At 52.3% G+C, this 17,750-nt stretch overlaps 7 protein-coding genes across 7 annotated transcripts in view; 2 read left to right on the top strand and 5 right to left on the bottom strand.

Moving 5' to 3' along the window:
* Positions 1-1,909: 1,909 nt before the first annotated feature.
* Positions 1,910-5,248, bottom strand: GUITHDRAFT_102423 (hypothetical protein; the record flags this gene model as incomplete). The annotated part of the gene is made up of 10 exons (XM_005838735.1): positions 1,910-2,073; positions 2,122-2,569; positions 2,693-3,377; positions 3,709-3,919; positions 3,991-4,113; positions 4,239-4,337; positions 4,497-4,637; positions 4,833-4,980; positions 5,035-5,192; positions 5,242-5,248. 10 exons carry the CDS (start codon positions 5,246-5,248, stop codon positions 1,910-1,912), a joined length of 2,184 nt encoding a protein of 727 aa, XP_005838792.1.
* A 628-nt stretch (positions 5,249-5,876) lies between these two features.
* Positions 5,877-7,012, bottom strand: GUITHDRAFT_84878 (hypothetical protein). The gene is made up of 2 exons (XM_005838734.1): positions 6,125-7,012; positions 5,877-6,075 (listed from the first exon to the last, which is right to left on the bottom strand). The coding sequence occupies exons 1-2, from the start codon at positions 6,955-6,957 to the stop codon at positions 6,042-6,044; spliced, it is 867 nt and encodes a 288-aa protein (XP_005838791.1). The 5' UTR covers positions 6,958-7,012; the 3' UTR covers positions 5,877-6,041.
* Positions 7,013-9,354: 2,342 nt separating this feature from the next.
* On the top strand, positions 9,355-10,530 carry GUITHDRAFT_175477 (hypothetical protein). Its single transcript, XM_005838937.1, has 4 exons — positions 9,355-9,571; positions 9,857-9,960; positions 10,017-10,258; positions 10,316-10,530. The coding sequence occupies exons 1-4, from the start codon at positions 9,360-9,362 to the stop codon at positions 10,367-10,369; spliced, it is 612 nt and encodes a 203-aa protein (XP_005838994.1). The 5' UTR covers positions 9,355-9,359; the 3' UTR covers positions 10,370-10,530.
* A 250-nt stretch (positions 10,531-10,780) lies between these two features.
* RPS5e (small subunit ribosomal protein S5e, cytoplasmic) lies at positions 10,781-12,008 on the bottom strand. The gene has a single exon (XM_005838733.1). The coding sequence runs from the start codon at positions 11,996-11,998 to the stop codon at positions 11,408-11,410; it is 591 nt and encodes a 196-aa protein (XP_005838790.1). The 5' UTR covers positions 11,999-12,008; the 3' UTR covers positions 10,781-11,407.
* Positions 12,009-12,861: 853 nt separating this feature from the next.
* GUITHDRAFT_102419 (hypothetical protein) lies at positions 12,862-13,281 on the top strand (the record flags this gene model as incomplete). The annotated part of the gene is made up of 1 exon (XM_005838732.1): positions 12,862-13,281. One exon carries the CDS (start codon positions 12,862-12,864, stop codon positions 13,279-13,281), a length of 420 nt encoding a protein of 139 aa, XP_005838789.1.
* Positions 13,282-13,408: 127 nt separating this feature from the next.
* GUITHDRAFT_150813 (hypothetical protein) lies at positions 13,409-13,564 on the bottom strand (the record flags this gene model as incomplete). The annotated part of the gene is made up of 1 exon (XM_005838731.1): positions 13,409-13,564. A coding segment is annotated over one exon (156 nt), but the record flags the coding sequence as incomplete, so codon positions are not given.
* Positions 13,565-15,285: 1,721 nt separating this feature from the next.
* Positions 15,286-17,750, bottom strand: part of GUITHDRAFT_65798 (hypothetical protein) — a gene marked incomplete at both ends in the record, with an annotated part of 4,580 nt that continues 2,115 nt past the window's right edge. Inside the window, 5 exons of the mRNA XM_005838730.1 lie at positions 15,286-15,396; positions 15,650-15,851; positions 16,086-16,834; positions 17,064-17,160; positions 17,217-17,338. Coding sequence (XP_005838787.1) covers positions 15,286-15,396; positions 15,650-15,851; positions 16,086-16,834; positions 17,064-17,160; positions 17,217-17,338 — 1,281 coding nt within the window. The remainder of the gene's footprint in view (positions 15,397-15,649; positions 15,852-16,085; positions 16,835-17,063; positions 17,161-17,216; positions 17,339-17,750) is intronic.

The raw sequence follows: 17,750 nt of genomic DNA, 5'->3' as shown, positions 1-17,750 counted from the left end.
GTGATGGGAGCAGCTGACAACGCTGCAAGAAGCTAGAGCGATCGTTGGAAAGGAGGACATCGCAGGGGACAGCTGCTTAGCTGTCAAGCAGATGATTTTGACAAGCTGAGAAGGTTGCAGACTTCTGACTTGCTTCACAAAGGGAGGGTGTAAGAACTCAGGTTCTGACAAACCTCTCAGAAGTTCTTTCAGACGCGATAAGTTCAAGGGATGCGTCTAATCAGGTTGTGAACCAAGTGAAGCCTGCAGGTCCAAGCTAGTGGGCTGGAGCTTAGTCTGTGACTTAGAAGATCCGGTTGGTTGGAGCCTGGGGAAGCTGAGGCGGCGCCGGAGGAATCAAGAGGCGCCGGCTGTCGAAGAGGCAGCACTCGTACAGTGGTGGAAGTAAGGCGGTGGTGTGTGAAGGGAAGCTGTTTGGTTGGTCTTGCTGCTACGAGTGTTGGGAATAAAGTGCTGGGGATTGTTGGGAAGTTGATCTGAGTTATCTGAGGTGTTTGGTTGGCTGTGAAAGTCATTGGTGTCTTCGTGCGCACATCATCTGTGAGTCTTGGTCTTTGGACTTATCAGTCAGCTGTTGAGCTGTTCTACTAGTCATTCATCTGTGCACAGACTCTAGGAGTCAGGAATTGATTCCAATAAGGCTGAGCCCGGCCGCCCGGCGGGCCGCCGCGGGCCTCCGGCCCCCCCCCGGAGCCTCGGAGCCTCCGTCCGTAGTTACTAGTCAATTGACTCGTGTGAACAGTGAATGTCCCGGAGTCCGACGGTCCGGTCACTCCGAGTCAGGCTGGGAGTCCCGGCCGGGCAGCAGCAGTGCGGCCCGGCCGCCCGGGGCCGCGTGCTGCACGTGACGGCCGGGCATCACTGCCTCCGAGCTGAGTGGCACTTGGCCGGCCCCGACAGCCGCCACTGAGTGCGGTGAGAGCCCGGCCTCCGAGTCAGACCGTCCCCGGACCGACTGAGAGTCGGACGGTACGGTCAGCCGCGTCAGCGGTCGGCCCTGCTACGGCAGTGACCGTACGGTGTACAGTCCGGGGCCCCGGCCGGGCCGCCGGGGCCTGAGCTTGAGTTTCAAGACTAATTTGCTCATCAGCAACAAAATTTCAAAAGGTAATAACTAGGCACCCCTACTGGATATGAAACCAAAACATCAGAGGTACCTACAGGTTACGTATCCGAGCTATACCGATGGTCATAGCTCCTAGAAATCTCATCAATTTTGTGTAAGAGGTCCTATGTGCCCCACCAGATGTCGAGGTCGGGTTTTCCCAAAATAGCACATCTGAAGGTATGGCATGACTGAGCAAGATGCACAGTGCATGAGATAGTTGAGGAAGATGAAAAGAGAAGAAGAAAAGGAAGAGAAAGAAGAGAAGGTGTAGCCGAGTATGTAAGAACCTGTCATGTCGTCATTCAAGTGGAATATGCGATGCAATATTTTTTTTGCAACCTGATAAGCCACTGATCAAAACATGATATGCGTAATGTATCAAGTCAACAGTGTGAACATGTATCGTCTGACTTACTGCATCAATCTTTTCTGTTGAATGGTTTCTAATCGAGTGCACTCATGCAAAGATTCTTGTAGAATGATTTCTTACATTCACGCCCTCGCTTTGAACAGCCATGGCTGATTGTCTTCAACAGGCACAATGTTTGAGTTGCTCAGTCTCTTCCCTTCCAAGCAAGCCATCGAGCGCGGTGACAAGGATTACCATGCTGCTGTGAACATCAGCCAGGAGATGCACCAGCGCTACGCACACTGGTCCCAGGGTGGATGGTAGATGAAGGGATTCGTGTCGACTCTGCTTCCTCTTGATTCTTTCCTCTTTCATCCACGTGTCTGGATGATGTTTGTCTAGCTTACCAAGATTCCAATGATCTCCACGTACAAGAAGTTTTAACATTAAAGCTAGTTCACGTTCACGGCGTGCATGCCTTCCCCGCTCGCCGGCACAACCTTCATGGTCAACCCGCGCAGAAACGAGATCAGCTCAAGGAGGAGTTCGAGCGTGAAGGGTCCGAGGCAGCACACAGCTCCGATGGTCCCGAGGGAAATGCACGCGGCAGCTGCTCCTGCAGCAACAGTGAGAAGGGTGTGATGATCAGAGTTGCCTGGAGCACCGGGATCGAAGAGGAAGCTGTTGACTTGAGCAGGCAGCTCCTCCCTCCTCGCTCTCTCCCGCAGAAACTCCGAGGTAGTGCTGGTGATGAGAACGCACACAATCGCTCCCAGGCAACCCCACTTGAACATCCTCGCCTTGCGCCTGTCAGACCTCATTCTCATCTCCTGTTGCAGCTTCCTGTTGACAACTTGTTGCGTCCCTTGCTGCTCCCAGAGCGACGAGGAGAGAACGATGACTAGAGCCACTGCGACGATGGCAGTGAGGGAGCAGGTCAGGAACACATCCAGCCACGGCAGAGAGGAGGAGACGTCGAAGGTGCGGATGCTCATGACAACCAGCACGCACCACAAGCTGATCTGGAAGGCAAGAAACTTTCCACCCAAGATCTCAGGAGAAGGAGGCTCAAGGCTTGCGACGAGCAGGACAAAGAGAATGAGTAGGATGACCTGTGAAGGAGGAGGAGGAGGAGGAGGAGGAGGAGGAGGAGGAGAAGGAGGGGGAGGAGGAGCAGCAGCAGCAGGAGAAGGAGAAGGAGGTCAGTAGGGTAAGCAGTAGATACTACCAGATACCGGATAGACGAACTTGAGAGCTACGCGAGAGGGGAGCTCCTGGACGAACAAATCGATGTGCAGGCCTTGAGGATCGGTGAAAGAGTGTGCGAAGATGACGCGATGGCGGGGGGTGTGATCACGCACGGAGAGGGAGGAGGGAGGGAGAAGAGCTAGCGCGAAGTCGTTGATCCAGGAGGAGGAGGAGTTGTCCGCCAGTGCTCCTGCAGGATACATCCAAGACATGCGTAGGCGTGCGATGCCCGTCTGGTTCACCCAGAGTCCAAGGGGATCACACGACCATGAGGAGGAGAAGTTCCTCTCCTCCTCCACCGCCCCCGAGGCGTTGAGCGACACGGACTTCGGGGCTGCCGCCCACCCTCCTCCATCCTCCTCGTTGGTCCTTGTGAGGTCAGGCCGCCATGTCAGGATGGCTCCTTTGAGCCTCTCCACGTCGAAGACGGATCTCCCTAGGGGGTTACTGGTGGACGAGAGGAGCCGGGAGTCCTTCCATGTCAGCTTCACCGTCGCAGAGCTGGAGAAGGTCTCCTTGCTGAGATCCAGCCCGAGGAGGATGACGTTGCTCACCTGCACCTCTACTCGCGTCCTCTTGCCCAGCAGCTCGTCACGAGGAGCGCTCCTCATCCTTGGAGGAACCTCAGAGGCGAAGTAGTCTGCGAGGTACTGCACGTAGTTCCAGTAGCCGCTGCAGAGCGTCCATCAGACCTCCTCTCCTCTCCTCTCCTCTCCTCTCCTCTCCTCTCCTCTCCTCTCCTCTCCTCTCCTCTCCTCTCCTCTCCTCTCCTCTCCTCTCCTCTCCTCTCCTCTCCTCTCCTCTCCTCTCCTCTCCTCTCCTCTTTTCTCCTCTTCTCTCCTCTCCTCTCCATGCTCTTTCCCCGATGTTCCCTATCCCCAGTATGGTCTCATTTCCCATCTCCTATCCTCACTTTTTTCTCCACTGTCTCAGCTTCTCCCTTCCGAAAACCCTCTACCAGCTTCCTCCGTTGTCTCTACTGCATCCCGACTCCGCGTCGCACCTGTAGCAGTCCTCCTCCTTCTCGATGACGATCGCTTCGCTCTCGATACCATACTCATGGACAACGCGCGAGCAAAGACTTTTCTGTGCCAGGCACGTGGAGCGATTGGACAGTAACAGAGCGTTGCCTCCTGCCGTAGCAGCAGATGTCGGGGAGTACAAGATCTGCATGTTGAAGTCAGAGGAAGAGGAGTAGGAGCGGCGGAGGATGCCTGGCAGGAGGAACAACCTGACACAACAGGGTCGTGAGCAACGTTATTCACACGATGACTGATTGCCTCACCGTTGCGCAGACAGGCCAGACACTTGACATCTACTCCATAGCGGCTCATGGCGACTTGATAAGGATCGTCAAGGTTCAGGGAGAAAGAAGAGCTTGACGACACGTCTTCACAGACAGAAGAATCTGCTTTTTGACCGTCATCACGTCAGGAAACTCGCTTCATGCAGACTGCATTGAGAAATTCTCCTCTCCATCTCCTTCCTCCGTTCTCCAGTCTCTCTCTCCCTTCTCGCTCTTCCTCTCCTTACCAGCAGGTGCACACCCATCCAAGCTGCAGGTGCTCTCCTTTACGAGATAGGAATCGTTGCACGGCCTCAATCCGTTCTGCGGTGGGACGTCGCAGAGATCTGAAGGAAAGAGGATCACGATACCGCCATCTCCTCCTTACTTGCAACAACCCTCCCCATCTCTCCCCTGCCACTCCTTCCAGTCATTTCCTCTCCTAAACCTCAGCCCGATCCTCCTTTCTCTCCACTTTTGACCTCCTTGCTGTCATGGATTTTTACCTGCTGCAAACACACAGCAGAAATCCTTGCCATCAGAGCAAAGCGTCGGGTTGTTGCACATGTAGGGAATGTCGATAGGGCACCTCGCAATGAAATCGTGCTGGTTGCAGCACGACCAGCCGTCGCTTCCCACATTGCAAACTAGAACAAACAAAGTGAGATCAGTGGTGTGGGAGGTCACGGCAAAAAATGCAAAACAAAAAACATTTTTGAGAAGCATCATAGTCATCATCGTCGTAGTGGTGATCGTCATCATCATTGTCATCGTCTTCCGATCACCACCATCTCTTCCACCACCAGCTCCATCATCATCATCATCATCATCATCATCATTACGTGTTTTATCGTTGCACTGATAGACTTGTTGCTCGCTGGTCCACGTGGTTCTGTCCTTCACCCACGAGCATGTGCTGTTGCTCGTCTCTACATGGAACTTGTCGATGCAGGCAACGCTCCCCCACCTTCCACTCTGCGCGTCACAGCCCTGCCGGGAGCTCGTTCAGCTTGCAACCAACAGCCCGTTCGACCTCTCTCTCACCTGCACACCGATGTAGGAGGGAGCAAGCTTCAAGTTGACGAAGATGTCTCTGCTCGGGTTGCAGTACCGCGTCCTCCCAAACGTGTCCCTGCAGGAGTAGACGCCGCAAGGGTACTCTGCGGTGGCCAGCCCTGCCGGGCATGCAGCGCTTTCAGTGACTAGGGAGCAGGAGGAGCGACATGGGACGGTCGAGCTCTCGGGCAGCACCGGGCATCCTGCGGAAAAGTTGTGGGTGGACAAGGATGGAAGAGGGAGGGAGAACCTGCCATGCTGCCGCTCCCGGAAGGACAAGCGGACCAGGTGCCGTGAAAACAGCAGGAGAACATGACGATCGAAGCAAGCTCCAACGATCTCTGCGACATCTCCGTACTTCCTTGTGCTCCTGACGCCTCCACCTAATCTGTTCCTCCCAGTGCTGTTGTGCCTGCTGCTTCCCTCTCCCCTCCCTACTCCTCTACCTGCAACAACTCTTGCTTTCTATGTATCAGCCAGCCTTTTCCGCTCCTCTCCTCGCTCCTGTTCTTCTCAGTCACGAATCAACGATTCTCCTCCGACTGCTCTCTCCTTCCTTTCGAGGACTGCTGGAGCCTCCAGGTTCATGCCCACAGCTCCTCCCTCATTTCTTCCTTCCTCGCACCCCCCCTCCTTGCATTTTTTCTACGCGCGGTTGAAATGTAAACGGCTTGTCAAAGTCAAAACTCATCTTTTGTTTTTTCAGTTGTGGTGCACGGTCACAATCACAGGCCCTCGGGCACTGGCCTGAGGCGGCAGCTCGGCCGGCGGCAGGAGTCGGATGATAACATCCGAGTCAGCCTGATCAGGGACTGGCCATGACAAGACTTGAACTCATTGAGAGATTGTCTTCAAGAGAACAAATACCATGATAAGAGAATCGTACAGGAATTACCATTAAAGAAAGTCAGACCGAGAGTGCTCGTACAAGCCTTACATCATAACATTACAGGGACCTCTACTCAAAACAAATAGCAGACGAACATCTCCCCGAGTTATGGTAACACCTGCACGTAATTGAATGGAAACCTGGCAACAGGTGGTCAGTGCATTGAAGAAGCCCCAACAGACACCTCACCATCCAATCCTCCCATCGACCTCGCCCTGCCACCATCCACTCCTGTCCTGCTTCAGCACCGTGACAAGATCGCCATACCTCAAGTCCAGCTCTGTATCAGCTGTTGCATCATAGTCATACAGCGCCCTAACGACGATAGTGCTGAGAGGCCTCGGTGACATTGGCTGGGATTGTACGGAGAGTTTAGACATGTCGACAGCGATGATGTTGGAGTTGTTGTGATCAGGATGGTGAGGAGGAGGCAGCATCGAGTCCGACCATCTCCCCCGACTAGGGCTCACTGGCTCTTCTGGAGACTTCCCTGACACTCCCTGTTCCATTTGCGTCTCCCGATCCAGTCTAGCCAGCGTTTGCCTGCTCATCCTCGCCGCTTGCCGTGATTGTTCGTTGTCCGAGAGCTGGTCCAGGGCAGCAAGTCGGGTTGCAGTCTGCTCATGGATCGTCCGCAGGAGGGAAACCATGGATAGCAAGGCCTCGTCTACCATTGCATTCTTGTGCTCTTCCGCAATCTTTAACCGAGACGTCAAGTTCTTGTTAATCTGTTGGTACCGAACATCCGCCGCCTGCAACTTCGCCTCTGTCTCCTTCACCTTCTCCTGGTTCTTGGCCGAATTGTTCTTGTGCTGCTCTGCCTCACACCGCAGGAGCTTGTTCTTGTAGTGATCGAGATCGGCAACGTATCTATTCCTCCTGTTGTGATCTTCGCGTATTGCCTGAAAACGACCTCGCATCCTATTCGATGGAGCAATTACTGCAAGATCCCACTGTGAACTGACGGAAGGAACAAGCTCTTCGCAGAGCTGACTGAACAAGTCGCACAGGGACACAGACATCTGACGCAGGGGAGGCTGCGGCTGCTCCTCGTAAAGATTCTCAAGCGCAATCGCTAGCTGGCTGCCAGCCTCATAGAAGGATTCCTTGACATCAATCAGCCTCCTCGTCATCCTTGGCGCCTTCTCATCACTTCAACGTACCTGTGCTTGAATGAACTTCTTTAAAGCTCCATTGAGCTCCTCTACTCGCGTGTGAACCTCGAAGAAATGCTAAAACGCCGTCAGTCATGCAGCCTGTCTTAAAGTTGTTCATTGCGGCATACATTGTACATGTGGTCATACTCTTCGTCCCTGTCATGGAAGTAAGAGACTTGAGACATGAAATATAAGAGAATCACTTTGTCTCTGGCATATTATGCCTCAAGGTTGCCTGTTATCATTCAAATCACAGCAAGCACAAATCTATACCATCGCACCTTTTGAATCGAGTGAAGAGTTCTCCTCTTCAAACTTCTGATCTTGTAAAGAAGATCTTTCTTTTGCCCTTCAGTGCTCAGCAGTAAGAAACTTCAAATCCTTTGCCGTAAGCATCAACCTGATGGAATAGACATGCGGTCCGTGCTTTGTGATGCGACTTCATCGTGTTCTGTAAATGCAAGCGTGAAAATCCAGCGAGGAGTATGAAGGAACTCAATTGCTCTACGAGATCAATCATTCCTTCACAAAAATCTGATGCAAAATGAGGATAAAAGTGAAATGCCATCAGCGTGAAACATCTAGAAAATTCAAATTCGCCTAACCCGCCAACTGATCCTTGGTATTGCCTGTTCATTTCCTCGCACAGGCTGAGGATGATTCGATGCTTCATTTCAAGATCAGTCTCGACTTTTGAACATGCATGATGAAATCTAACTTGAGCCTCTCTCACTACAAGCACTCCATCACTTAGCAGTGGGTTCTTACCATTTTCGACGTCTGCCATGGCAATAGGTAGGAGTATGTTGAGGGTGGTTCCAAAATGCACGGGTACTAGTCGAAAGTTGTCAGTAAGCACCCGTACATAGTCATCAGAAAAATGGACGAATGGAGGGGTACATGATGTGGAGGAAGGGTTCTTTCGCTGGGGTGGTCTTAGTCTCAGGGAAAATTTATCCCGGGGGTGGGTACTTTACGAAGGATTGAGGGGTGTGTGCTACACCCCTCCAGAACTCCAATAGACAATAGGGGTGGTGGAATACTTTCACCTGGCTATACCCCCTCAATACAGTACTCAAGCACGGGTGGGTTGAATGATTTGATGGTAGGGTACCCCGCAGGAACCATGCCAATGCTACAGCCTGATTTTAACTTAACTTTGAGTAAAAGCTTGACTGAGAGCCTGATGACTAGAGTAGTACGACCGGGGCGGGCTCAGCGGCTGAGGGCTCCCGGCCCGGCCGCGGAGTCGCGGACTGCGCCCCGGCGTCTCTCCTGATTGTCCTCGTACTGATTTTTAACTTAACTTTGAGTAAAGGTACTTGCGTGTCAAAGAAGCGGCCGCTGAGTATTTACTCAAAGTTAAGTTAGAAATCAGTAAGAGGACAATCAGCTGAGTTATAGACTTCAATGGAACAGCCTATAACTCACTCAGGCTGTCAGTGCCCGTAGTACCCGGCGTTGAGTCCTCGGGAGCCGGCTCTTGGAAGCCGCCGGGCCCTGGTACCACCCCTATCATTAACTGTGCGTAGGGTGGGTCCCTGATCACCCCAGTGTCCTGGAGGGGTATCAAGTACCCTCCCCTTCCTGTCAAACGTATACAACCTACCCACACGTACTTTGCACCCCATTGTCAGTTTGATGCGCACCTGGACCCCCACCAATATCTGAGTACCCCTGCCTTTCCCTTTCAATGTACCACCAGGAAGTTATTTGGTAGACCGCCCACCCTTTTCCCACCCCACACTTTTACGTCTGACATGAAGATCAGCGACCTCGTTGAACAGGGGGTGGTCCACATTATTTCAGGATCGGTAAACAGGAAAGGTGGGGTATACCATGGTAGGAAATGGGGTACTTAATAACCATAGGAACCGATCTAGACGAGGGGTGATGGGGTAGTGCGAGGCCGGATACAGTATCCGTGAGGAGATCCGGTGATTTCAAATGTTGGTAGAACTTGAAATATGATTTGAAGTTTTCGATGTAAATCCAGAAATTTGAAGCTATGTTTGCAAATAAGGTATCCGGTCATATGGCCACACTCAAAGGACCCCAGGAGATCCGTCTCTCTTCCACGGAGGGGTACAACTCTTCTTAGGTGGGTCATCACTTGATTAAGAAACAATAGATTAGCTTAAGCTCAATTTTTTCAGTTGTATGAAATGCTCTATATAGTTTAGTTAATCATAGAGTATGTGTGGGTCCATGCTTGATTTTCAGGCAATCTTTCTACAGCGGCTCCCCCACGTCTTTCAGCCGCGATAATGCTGCGCCTCCTCCTCCCCATCGCTCTCGTAATCGGCCAGGCCGCTGCCTTTGCCCCCTCCTCCTCTTCCTCCCTCTCTCTTCTTTCTTCCTCTAGGTCTGCTCCTGCTGTCTGCGCTCTCCGAGCTTCCGGCTCAGATGCGTCGAATGTCTTGTCCCGCAGGGATGTCCTTGCCAGTTCAGCCGCTGTGATCGCCGGGCTGAGCATGCCGTGAGTGACAACATTGTAGCACTGATGGCAATGTTCGACTGTTTGACTCAAACTTGGCTCAATTCCTATGCAATTATGCGCATGCGCGTTATTCTATTTCCCCGATGGGCTGATCATTCATGTTTCCCTGTTCAGTGCTATGATGATTGGATTTCAGTGTATCACAGATTGAGCGAATGCGATGGAGTAGCAAAGTTTTGCTTTTTATCTGTCTATGATGACGTTTATGTATGCCATCACAATCTTGCTGCATTCCTGATTTTTTCGTTTTTCTCGTTTCCTCAGAGCCATCGTGCGTGCTGAGGGGGAGGCTGCAGTGGAAGCTGCTCCTGCGCCAGCAAAGGCAGCAAGTGGAGAGAAGTACAAGCTCAGTGGTGACTACAAGACAGGTTAGTCTGCATCATCTTGCCCTCTTCTTGACAAGCAAGTGACGATGATGTGCTAGATGTCAGCGAATTGTTGAACAAGATGAAGGCTGCTACTGAGATGAAGAAGGGTGACCCAGCCATGAAGGCCCTCGTTGAGGACACCCGTGACGAGATGAACAAGTTTGTTGCCTACTACCGACGCAACAACAAGGTCGCGGGAGCTGCTAGCTTCAGCACTCTTTACACCGCCATCTCCACCCTCTCCGGACACTTCCAGAACTACGGCCCTGAGTACCCAGTGCCAGAGAAGCGCAAGAAGGTGAATGCATTGGATTTATGTTCTCTTGACTTCCCCGCTGACTTGAGCGAATTTCAGCGTCTCTCTCAGCAGTATGCTGAGGTCGAGAAGCAGATTGCCCGTGGCAGATAAATCGATTCTTGTTGATTAAGGAAGTGAACGTGTCGTTTAAATGAGCGTGGTATGGAAAGCTGCGAGCTCTAGCGATCTTTTGTTGGAGACGGCCAGCAGGATAGTGTTTCTTGCGATAGTGTCCTCTATTGTCGAAAATACAAAAAATTACGCAAAAAACCAAATTCCACTTTGCTTAGTTCCGTTGTCCACGTCTCATGTAAAAGCTCGCAGACCATAACAATGAGTGCTGAGGAAATTGTGCGGGCAAACAAGAGACATAAATTGCATACTTGCCGTGGTTGTTCACTTTTTGTATGATACCAAGCATGCTTCGGCCAACTAAACAATCCATAGAACATCTTTCCCACCAGAGACTAAATCTCGCTGCTAGCTGGGATCAAAAGAGGATAAATTCGGTTGAGACAAGATGAGCGAAACAAGTTTATATATCTTCCAGGACCTCTAAAGTCTCCACGCTGCTTTGAGTTCATTTGTGCTGCTTGTTGTCGTATGTAGGTGAGGCAGCTGCCCGTCGATGGGTGTAGGAGAGGACGCCGCTTGCAAAGGCTGTTTTGTGATATCCACTTTTCATCAGATGCATGATGTTTCGACAGGATTAAGATGAAATGTTGGAGCTTGACGTGTGTAACTGTAAATTTAGCTTGAAAGACATAACTTACCTTCTGCTCGTGTGCAATCACAGCTTGTTGAAATGGTTTGTTCAAGGACGGGCCATACTCTCTTCAGGCCTTCTCTTTCTTCCTACACATCTTTCTTTCCATCCCTCCTCACCCATCTCAACTCTCCACTCTCCTCAAGCTCTGCTGCCTCAATCTAACAAAGCAAAAAACCATCCCCTGTTAGTGTTTGCACGCCATTGGCGACGCAGGGCGAAACCTTGCGATTTTTCAATGCACTTTATGTATTCAAGATCCTGTCAAAGCGCTCCAGGCCAGCACATAGGCTGCTCGAGCGACGCAGGGCGAGACCTTGCGATTTTGAGACTTTCAATAAACTGCATAGAAGGAGGAAGACAAGCACACAAGGCATCCACATTTATCTGTTGGCCTTGGCAATGCGCTCGAGCTCATCCTTCTTCTTGATGGCGTAAGAGTTGGAGGATCCCTTGGCAGCGTTGATGATCTCATCGGCGAGGCACTCAGCGATGGTCTTGATGTTCCTGAAAGCAGCCTGACGAGCTCCCTGGGTGATGAGGTAGATGGACTGGTTCACACGGCGCATAGGAGAAACGTCAACAGCCTGACGACGAACGACACCACCAGAGCCGATACGGGTAGAGTCCTCACGAGGGGAGGCCTGGATGATAGCCTCGACGAGCTGTTGGATCGGGTTGGAGTCGGTGAGGAGATGGATGATGTCGAACGCATGCTTGACAATGCGAACGGCCATGATCTTCTTACCGTTGTTACGACCGTGCATCATGATCGAGTTGGTGAGGCGCTCGACAATGGGGCACTGGGCCTTCTTGAACCTCTTCGCCTGGAAGCGACCGGCGGAGTGAGGAACGAATTGAGCATACTTGGGCTTGACAGCGATGTAATCCTCGAGGGAGATGTCGCTGACCTCGATGTCATCGTAGCTCCACTTGTTGAACAGCTTGACCTCGTTGGCGAAAGTGCTCGTCATGCTGTGCGCTCCTACTCTTCCCAAGCACGCGCCGTTCTTTTTATCTTCCACCCCTCACCCACCACCATTAAAGTTTTCATAGTACCCCTCGTTTCAATGATTTATGAAACATTTCATAATTTTGGCTGAATACACTAGAATTTCATTCAGGAGAAGGGGGGAAAGGTTCGAAAGTTTCCTCATATATTTCAAATACTGTATATATTTGAGATAGCATGTATCGTGGACCCCTGCACGAGCTTGTGCACCGGTGATCTTTAATATACCCCCACCCCCTAAATTCCCTGTTTCTTTACCGGTATGGTAGTTCCCAACCCGCCTCGTGAAAGACTTCCAATTTCTTATTCCATACCCACCCCTGCATCTATCGACAACGAATATCTAAAGAGTACCCCCCATTTTACCCGTATTTTTCAGTGAATACCAAGCATGGATGGTGTACCCTACCTACCCTATTTCCCATCATATCCCTACTACCCGTCATGAAGTCCCACCCCGGATTCAGGACAAACGCAAAGCGTCAGACACGCCCTTTTGAAATGCCGGCATGGGCTGCAGCAGGAGCTGCAGGCTGTAGTCTGCTTCTGCTCTGGGCAGTCTTGAGGATGTTGTCTTTCGCTTGCTCGCTGTCACTGCTGCTCATTGGCACCTTCCTCCTCCACCTCTCGTTGAAGGTAACGTCAAGAAATCAGGAAGGCAAGGAGTCAGGCATCGTGTGGGTCGTGAGCGAGTGGCTCCGAGTCCTTCGCCGTGAGTATGTGCTGTTCTGCGCGAAACATCGCAGAAGAGCCAACAAAGGAAAGGCATTTAAACCAAGAGACAACAACAGTCCTCCCAATGAGCAAGCTCAGCAGACTCATACAATGCACAGGCGCAATGTGGATGACAGCGCTTCGAAGGCCCAAGCTCAAGTCCAGTGCTCTAGCTCTTACATGAAGATCGTGAAGGGAGAGGATGACGGCAAAGAGAATCAAGGTCCTCAAGCAGCATCTCGGATGAGCTGCTTCTCTCCTCTGCCAAACTCCTGGAGTCCTCTTCGACTTTCAAAGCTCCGGTCGCCAACCAACGGCGAGGAAAGCCTTATGCGCAGCAATCTTCATAGTCAGCCTGCCTGGAAGGATCCGAAACCTTCTAGTCCTGGCGATGAAGACCTTTCTCAGGCAGACACGCCAGTGGATTATCAGGATTACGACAACTTTGCCCCCATCCACGACGCAAGCACCACCAAGTGTTCATTCGCCTTTTCGATCCGAGAACTTCATGGTACTCAACACATCCGATAAGCCTCGGAAGATGTTCCGAGACAGAAGAATTTATTTTTAACAGAATGACTGTGATGTATATGAAAGAAAAAGTCGTGCGAGTGAATCTGTCTTTGAGGGGGAGACGGGGAGGAAAAATCGAAAAATGTCAATTTCTCTTTTTCCCCGTAACTTTGGGTTCTGCTGCTTGCTCGTTCTGCTTATCGCTAGAATTGCGATAGATTTTCATGCCTGTCAGGAAAAGTTCCTCCAGACCAGCTTTCCTGCACCTTTCTGCCAGTTCAGACATCCCGTTGCAGTCAAGCTCTTCGAACCCATAATGCATCTTCCGCATCTGATCTATGCTCATGCCGCTGGGACAGGGCTCTATCTGTTCTCCTCTCACCACAATCTGCTTCCAGCGAAGACGCTGGAGGCAACGGACGTATTCCTGACAACACTCCTCCGGGCCCTCGACAATCACTGGGAAACAGTAAGGGAGGGCAACGGGAGTGTCGCAGGTCTGAGCATGCATACTCTTACCTATCCCGGGCCATCCGATCTTTGAATATCCGCCGAGCTTGAGTTGTACAGCCCATTCTTGAACGCACTGCCTCTTGGTAGGATTGATGATGTGATGGAAGTAGATCAGCCGACGCCCCAACGCCTTGGGCCCGGAATCTCTGACCAACACGGGCTTGTTGTCTCGCCTCAGCGCCTCGGCATCTGCCTCCTCTTGCCTCTTGTCGCTGAGCACCTCTGTGAAGAGCTCTTCTGCCTTGTCCAGCACCTGCATCACACTCTCCTCCCCAGCCAGCGAGTCGGCGTACTGCCGCAGGTTTCCATTGAGGTACTCGTGCTCTGCACGCGTTCCCTGCTGCCATTCCAGGCGGCAATGCAATGGTTGCTGCGGGTATTCCTTGGGAAGGGAGAATTTCACAGTGTAGTGCGATTCCTTGCAGATCTCGAAGGAGAGATCGGGCAGACCCTCGTCGACAAACTGCTCCGGGTCAGTGCAGGAGTCTACGACGACCTTGAGGAGCTGCAGCGACTCCTCATCCCCGCACACGAACGAGCCATCGATGGAGAACATCGCCTGGATGGCCTCAAACTCGTTCACCTGCCTCGCCCGCAGCTCATGTTGCATCGATCCAGCCATGTTTGCTCCCTGACGATGACTGAGAGTGAGAGGAGGAGGAGAAAGACCGTGATAGCCCGGAGTCAGCAGAAACAGGAGGAGGATGTGAAAGCTACGTCGTTCCTTTCGCGTTTGTCCATGCACCAACATCCCCCTGGCATGCTGCTTCCCTTCGCAGTTCCTGTTGAATTGGAGAAGGGTATGTGGGGGGATGAGGTCCACTGGACAGTGCTCTGCATCCCCCCCCCCTCCCCTTTTTCCTGCTCCTGCTCCTGCTCTTGCTCCTGCTCCTGCTCCTGCTCCTGCTCCTGATCCTTCTCCTGCTCCTGCTTCTGCTCCTGCTCCTGCTCCTGCTCCTGCTCCTGCTACTTCTCAATCCCCTTTGTAACTTTCGTTTTCTTGATCTGCTACTTCATCAGCTCCTCCTCCTACCCATCAGATCCCTTCACACTGTGGCTGTCCAAGCTGGACAGCATGTCATCGGACTTGCAAACTGAGCAGAGAGAAAATGGGCGCATCGAAAAATGTTGAGAACCGTGGTATGTGAAAACATGCGATGAAAGCACATTTTATCATCACAACAAGTCTTGCAAGGCATTCTTGAAACTTTTGTTTCGATTACTGTCGTTATTGTACTCTATCTCCCACTCAGGCACCCTCCCGTCCCACGTTCGTATTTGGTTTCTCTTTCCACCCATTCAGGTTCACACTCCATCAACATGTCTTGTTGTTGCAGGGATGAGTTTTCAGCAACAACTTCGAGCTGTTTGAAACAAAGTGGAAGAGGACAACGTTAAGAATGCTCAGCAGGAGAGTAGGGTAAGCGGAAGCGCAGAGCAATTAAAGACACTCGTCTGGTTTTGATATTCACACAGGCCCCCATCCTCCTACTCCTCTCTTCACTAGTTTCACTTGCGGCGCCACACGGACACGTTGATCACTCGCCACTTGTAGGAGCGAGCGCTCTCGCGGATGAGCATCGGCATGTCCTCCCTGTGCTGCAGCTCCATCTCGCCCTGCTCAGATATCAGTCAACAGGCAGAAGAAACGAGGAGACGGAGGCAAGAGAGTTGGTAAGAGAGGTGGAGCGGAGAGAGGAGGAGCGGAGAGAGGAGGAGCGGAGAGAGGAGGAGCGGAGAGAGGAGGAGCGGAGAGAGGAGGAGCAGGAGCAGGAGGAAAATCAGAAGGAGTGAACGTTAACAGAACAGAGAGGAGAATCAAGGAAGGAGGGCAAGGGGAGAGGAGGGAGAGGAGAATACTATGTAGCGTTACCTTGAAGCAAGCTTCCAGTGCTGTCGTGAGGGAGATCTCGTTCCCTTCCGCATCCACTGTTCCTCCCAGCCATTCCTGCGGCAGAGCAACGTCCTCGCTCCAGTCGGAGCTGGTGGCTACGACCAACAGGCCTCCTCGCTCCACAAGCCCCTCGTCTCCCACCATGTTGGACAGGCAGGCTGACGGCGAGCTCACCCGCTCCCTAGCAACAACGTCAGACATGCGAGGACAAGGAAGGGGCGGAAAGAATGCATTGTTGGGGATAAGAGGATGAAATGAAGACACAGAATCGACAAAGAAAGAAGAAGAGGAGAGGAAGAGGAGGAGAGCAAAGCAGTGAAGTGAGAAGATAAGGGTAGGCGAGGCTAGGGAAGGGAAAAGAAGAGGAGAGGAAAAACTGGCACGGAAGAGCAGAGGAGTGGGAGGAGGAGCTTACAGGATATGCTCAAGGAGAACAACATTGAAGCGTCCGAGGTCAGCAGAGCAAAGGTTCTCCAAGTCTGCTGTCCTGAACGTCACGCGTGTCCTGTCGACGAAGGAGTCCGTGGAGGCGATGAGCTCAGTGGCGAGTTTTCCCTCCTCCTTGCGCGAGAACTTCCTCTGCCCGTCCCTCTTCATCTCCTCCGCCGCCTGCACAAAGTGCTCCACATCCACCCCGACCACGTCGGAGAACTTCTTGGCCAGCTCAAACGAAGCCCCTCCCACCGAGCACCCCAAGTCCAGCACGCGCTTGTTGGCCACGCTGAGCTTCGCCGCCCAGTCCTGCACGAGCCTAGCGATGCGGAGAGGAAAGGAGAGGGCGCTTGAGGGGCCCTGCTCCCAGGGCAGCACGTCCTGCTTCGCCCCGTAGTGGAACAGCATGTGCTCGTTGACCTGCTTCTCGATCTCTGCCGTCAGGCTGGACGAGCTCACCGATGCCCCGTTGGTCCCCAACTTAGGAAGCATCTTGCCCTCGTTGGGGCCGCACGCCAGGCGAAAGCCGGCATGCTGGTTGAAGTGAGGGCGGAAGTGGAAGCGAGACCAGATCGAGGCCTCGTCACCAGTGGAGATGAAGGAGCCACCGAGGATGATAGTGTGCAGGCCGTCGTAGCAGGGGGTGGAGAAGTCCACGTAGAGAGGAGAGATCTTGAAGTCGTCGAGGGGATTGAAGTCGTCCTCGCACCAGTGCCACACGTTGCCGAATACCTGAGACTCTCGTTCAGATTCTAATTGGCAATCGGGGGCATCGCCGTATTTGTCCCACATAAATCAGGCCATCGTCATCACGATCGTCATAACAACAAATGGAGCGTCGTCGTCGTCATTATCATCATCATTTTCATCATCATCGGCGGCGGCAGCACCATCATCATCCGCATCACCATAAAACATTGAATAAAAGCTGAATGATTTCATTGCCGCAAACAATTCTCACATCATAAATCCCCGACGATGAGGGAGCAAGAGCATCCACAGGACTCTGAGATCCCCACGCAAGGTTCGAGTTGTACTTGTTGTCGCCCTTGGCTGCTCTCAAAGTCAGCGCCCCTTTTCAAGGTTATCATCACCAGACTCACTGTTTGACGACATCTCGTTGCCCGCGTACATCATCACAAAGTCTCTCGCTGTTCCTCGTGAAGTATCCTTGATCGCTGCATCTCGAATGATGTTGTGCTCTCCCTCCGTGATCAGTCGGTAGGGTGACTCCGGCTGCCATTATAGTCAACTCTCTGTGCCCCTCTAAAAACGATGAGGGGTGAAGTGATCAGGCTCGGGTTGATCCTTTTCCTTGGGCTGGTTTCCGCATCAGGTATGGCCTGTGCCCTCCTCTCCTCCTCTACCTCCTCCTGCTCACGGGGAGCTGCTACTCGTAGAACGATGCGAATCTCCCAACTACATGAAGACTACAGCATCTTTGCAGGGCACACATGGGCACCAAGAGCCCATATCAACTGAATCACACTGCAGTCTTTACTACGCCAGGTTTTGATTTCAGGCCCCCAACGATGCTTACAAACGTGACGCAGGGACAAAAGTTGCAGAAGCCCCTATCGTATCTGAAGTAGAAGTCAGAGATGGAAGACCCCATGAGAAGACCCTCACTCAAGTATTGGCAGGGATC

The sequence above is a fragment of the Guillardia theta genome (genome assembly GCF_000315625.1).
Source record: "Guillardia theta CCMP2712 unplaced genomic scaffold GUITHscaffold_10, whole genome shotgun sequence".
NCBI classification, from domain to species: Eukaryota; class Cryptophyceae; order Pyrenomonadales; family Geminigeraceae; genus Guillardia; species Guillardia theta.
Note: the sequence above shows the minus strand (reverse complement) of the source record. Positions and strands in the feature narration are given on the sequence as shown.

Bases quoted from the DNA above. Each gene is read 5' to 3' on its own strand.
- GUITHDRAFT_84878 (XM_005838734.1), bottom strand. From the start codon at position 6,957: ATGTCTGTGTCCCTGTGCGACTTGTTCAGTCAGCTCTGCGAAGAGCTT. The intron at 6,076-6,124 runs GTGAGGTGTCTG...ACCTGTTGCCAG, and splicing joins GTCGATGGGAGGATTGGATG to GTTTCCATTCAATTACGTGC.
- GUITHDRAFT_175477 (XM_005838937.1), top strand. From the start codon at position 9,360: ATGCTGCGCCTCCTCCTCCCCATCGCTCTCGTAATCGGCCAGGCCGCT. The intron at 9,961-10,016 runs GTTAGTCTGCAT...ATGATGTGCTAG, and splicing joins CAGTGGTGACTACAAGACAG to ATGTCAGCGAATTGTTGAAC. The intron at 10,259-10,315 runs GTGAATGCATTG...AGCGAATTTCAG, and splicing joins TGCCAGAGAAGCGCAAGAAG to CGTCTCTCTCAGCAGTATGC.
- RPS5e (XM_005838733.1), bottom strand. From the start codon at position 11,998: ATGACGAGCACTTTCGCCAACGAGGTCAAGCTGTTCAACAAGTGGAGC.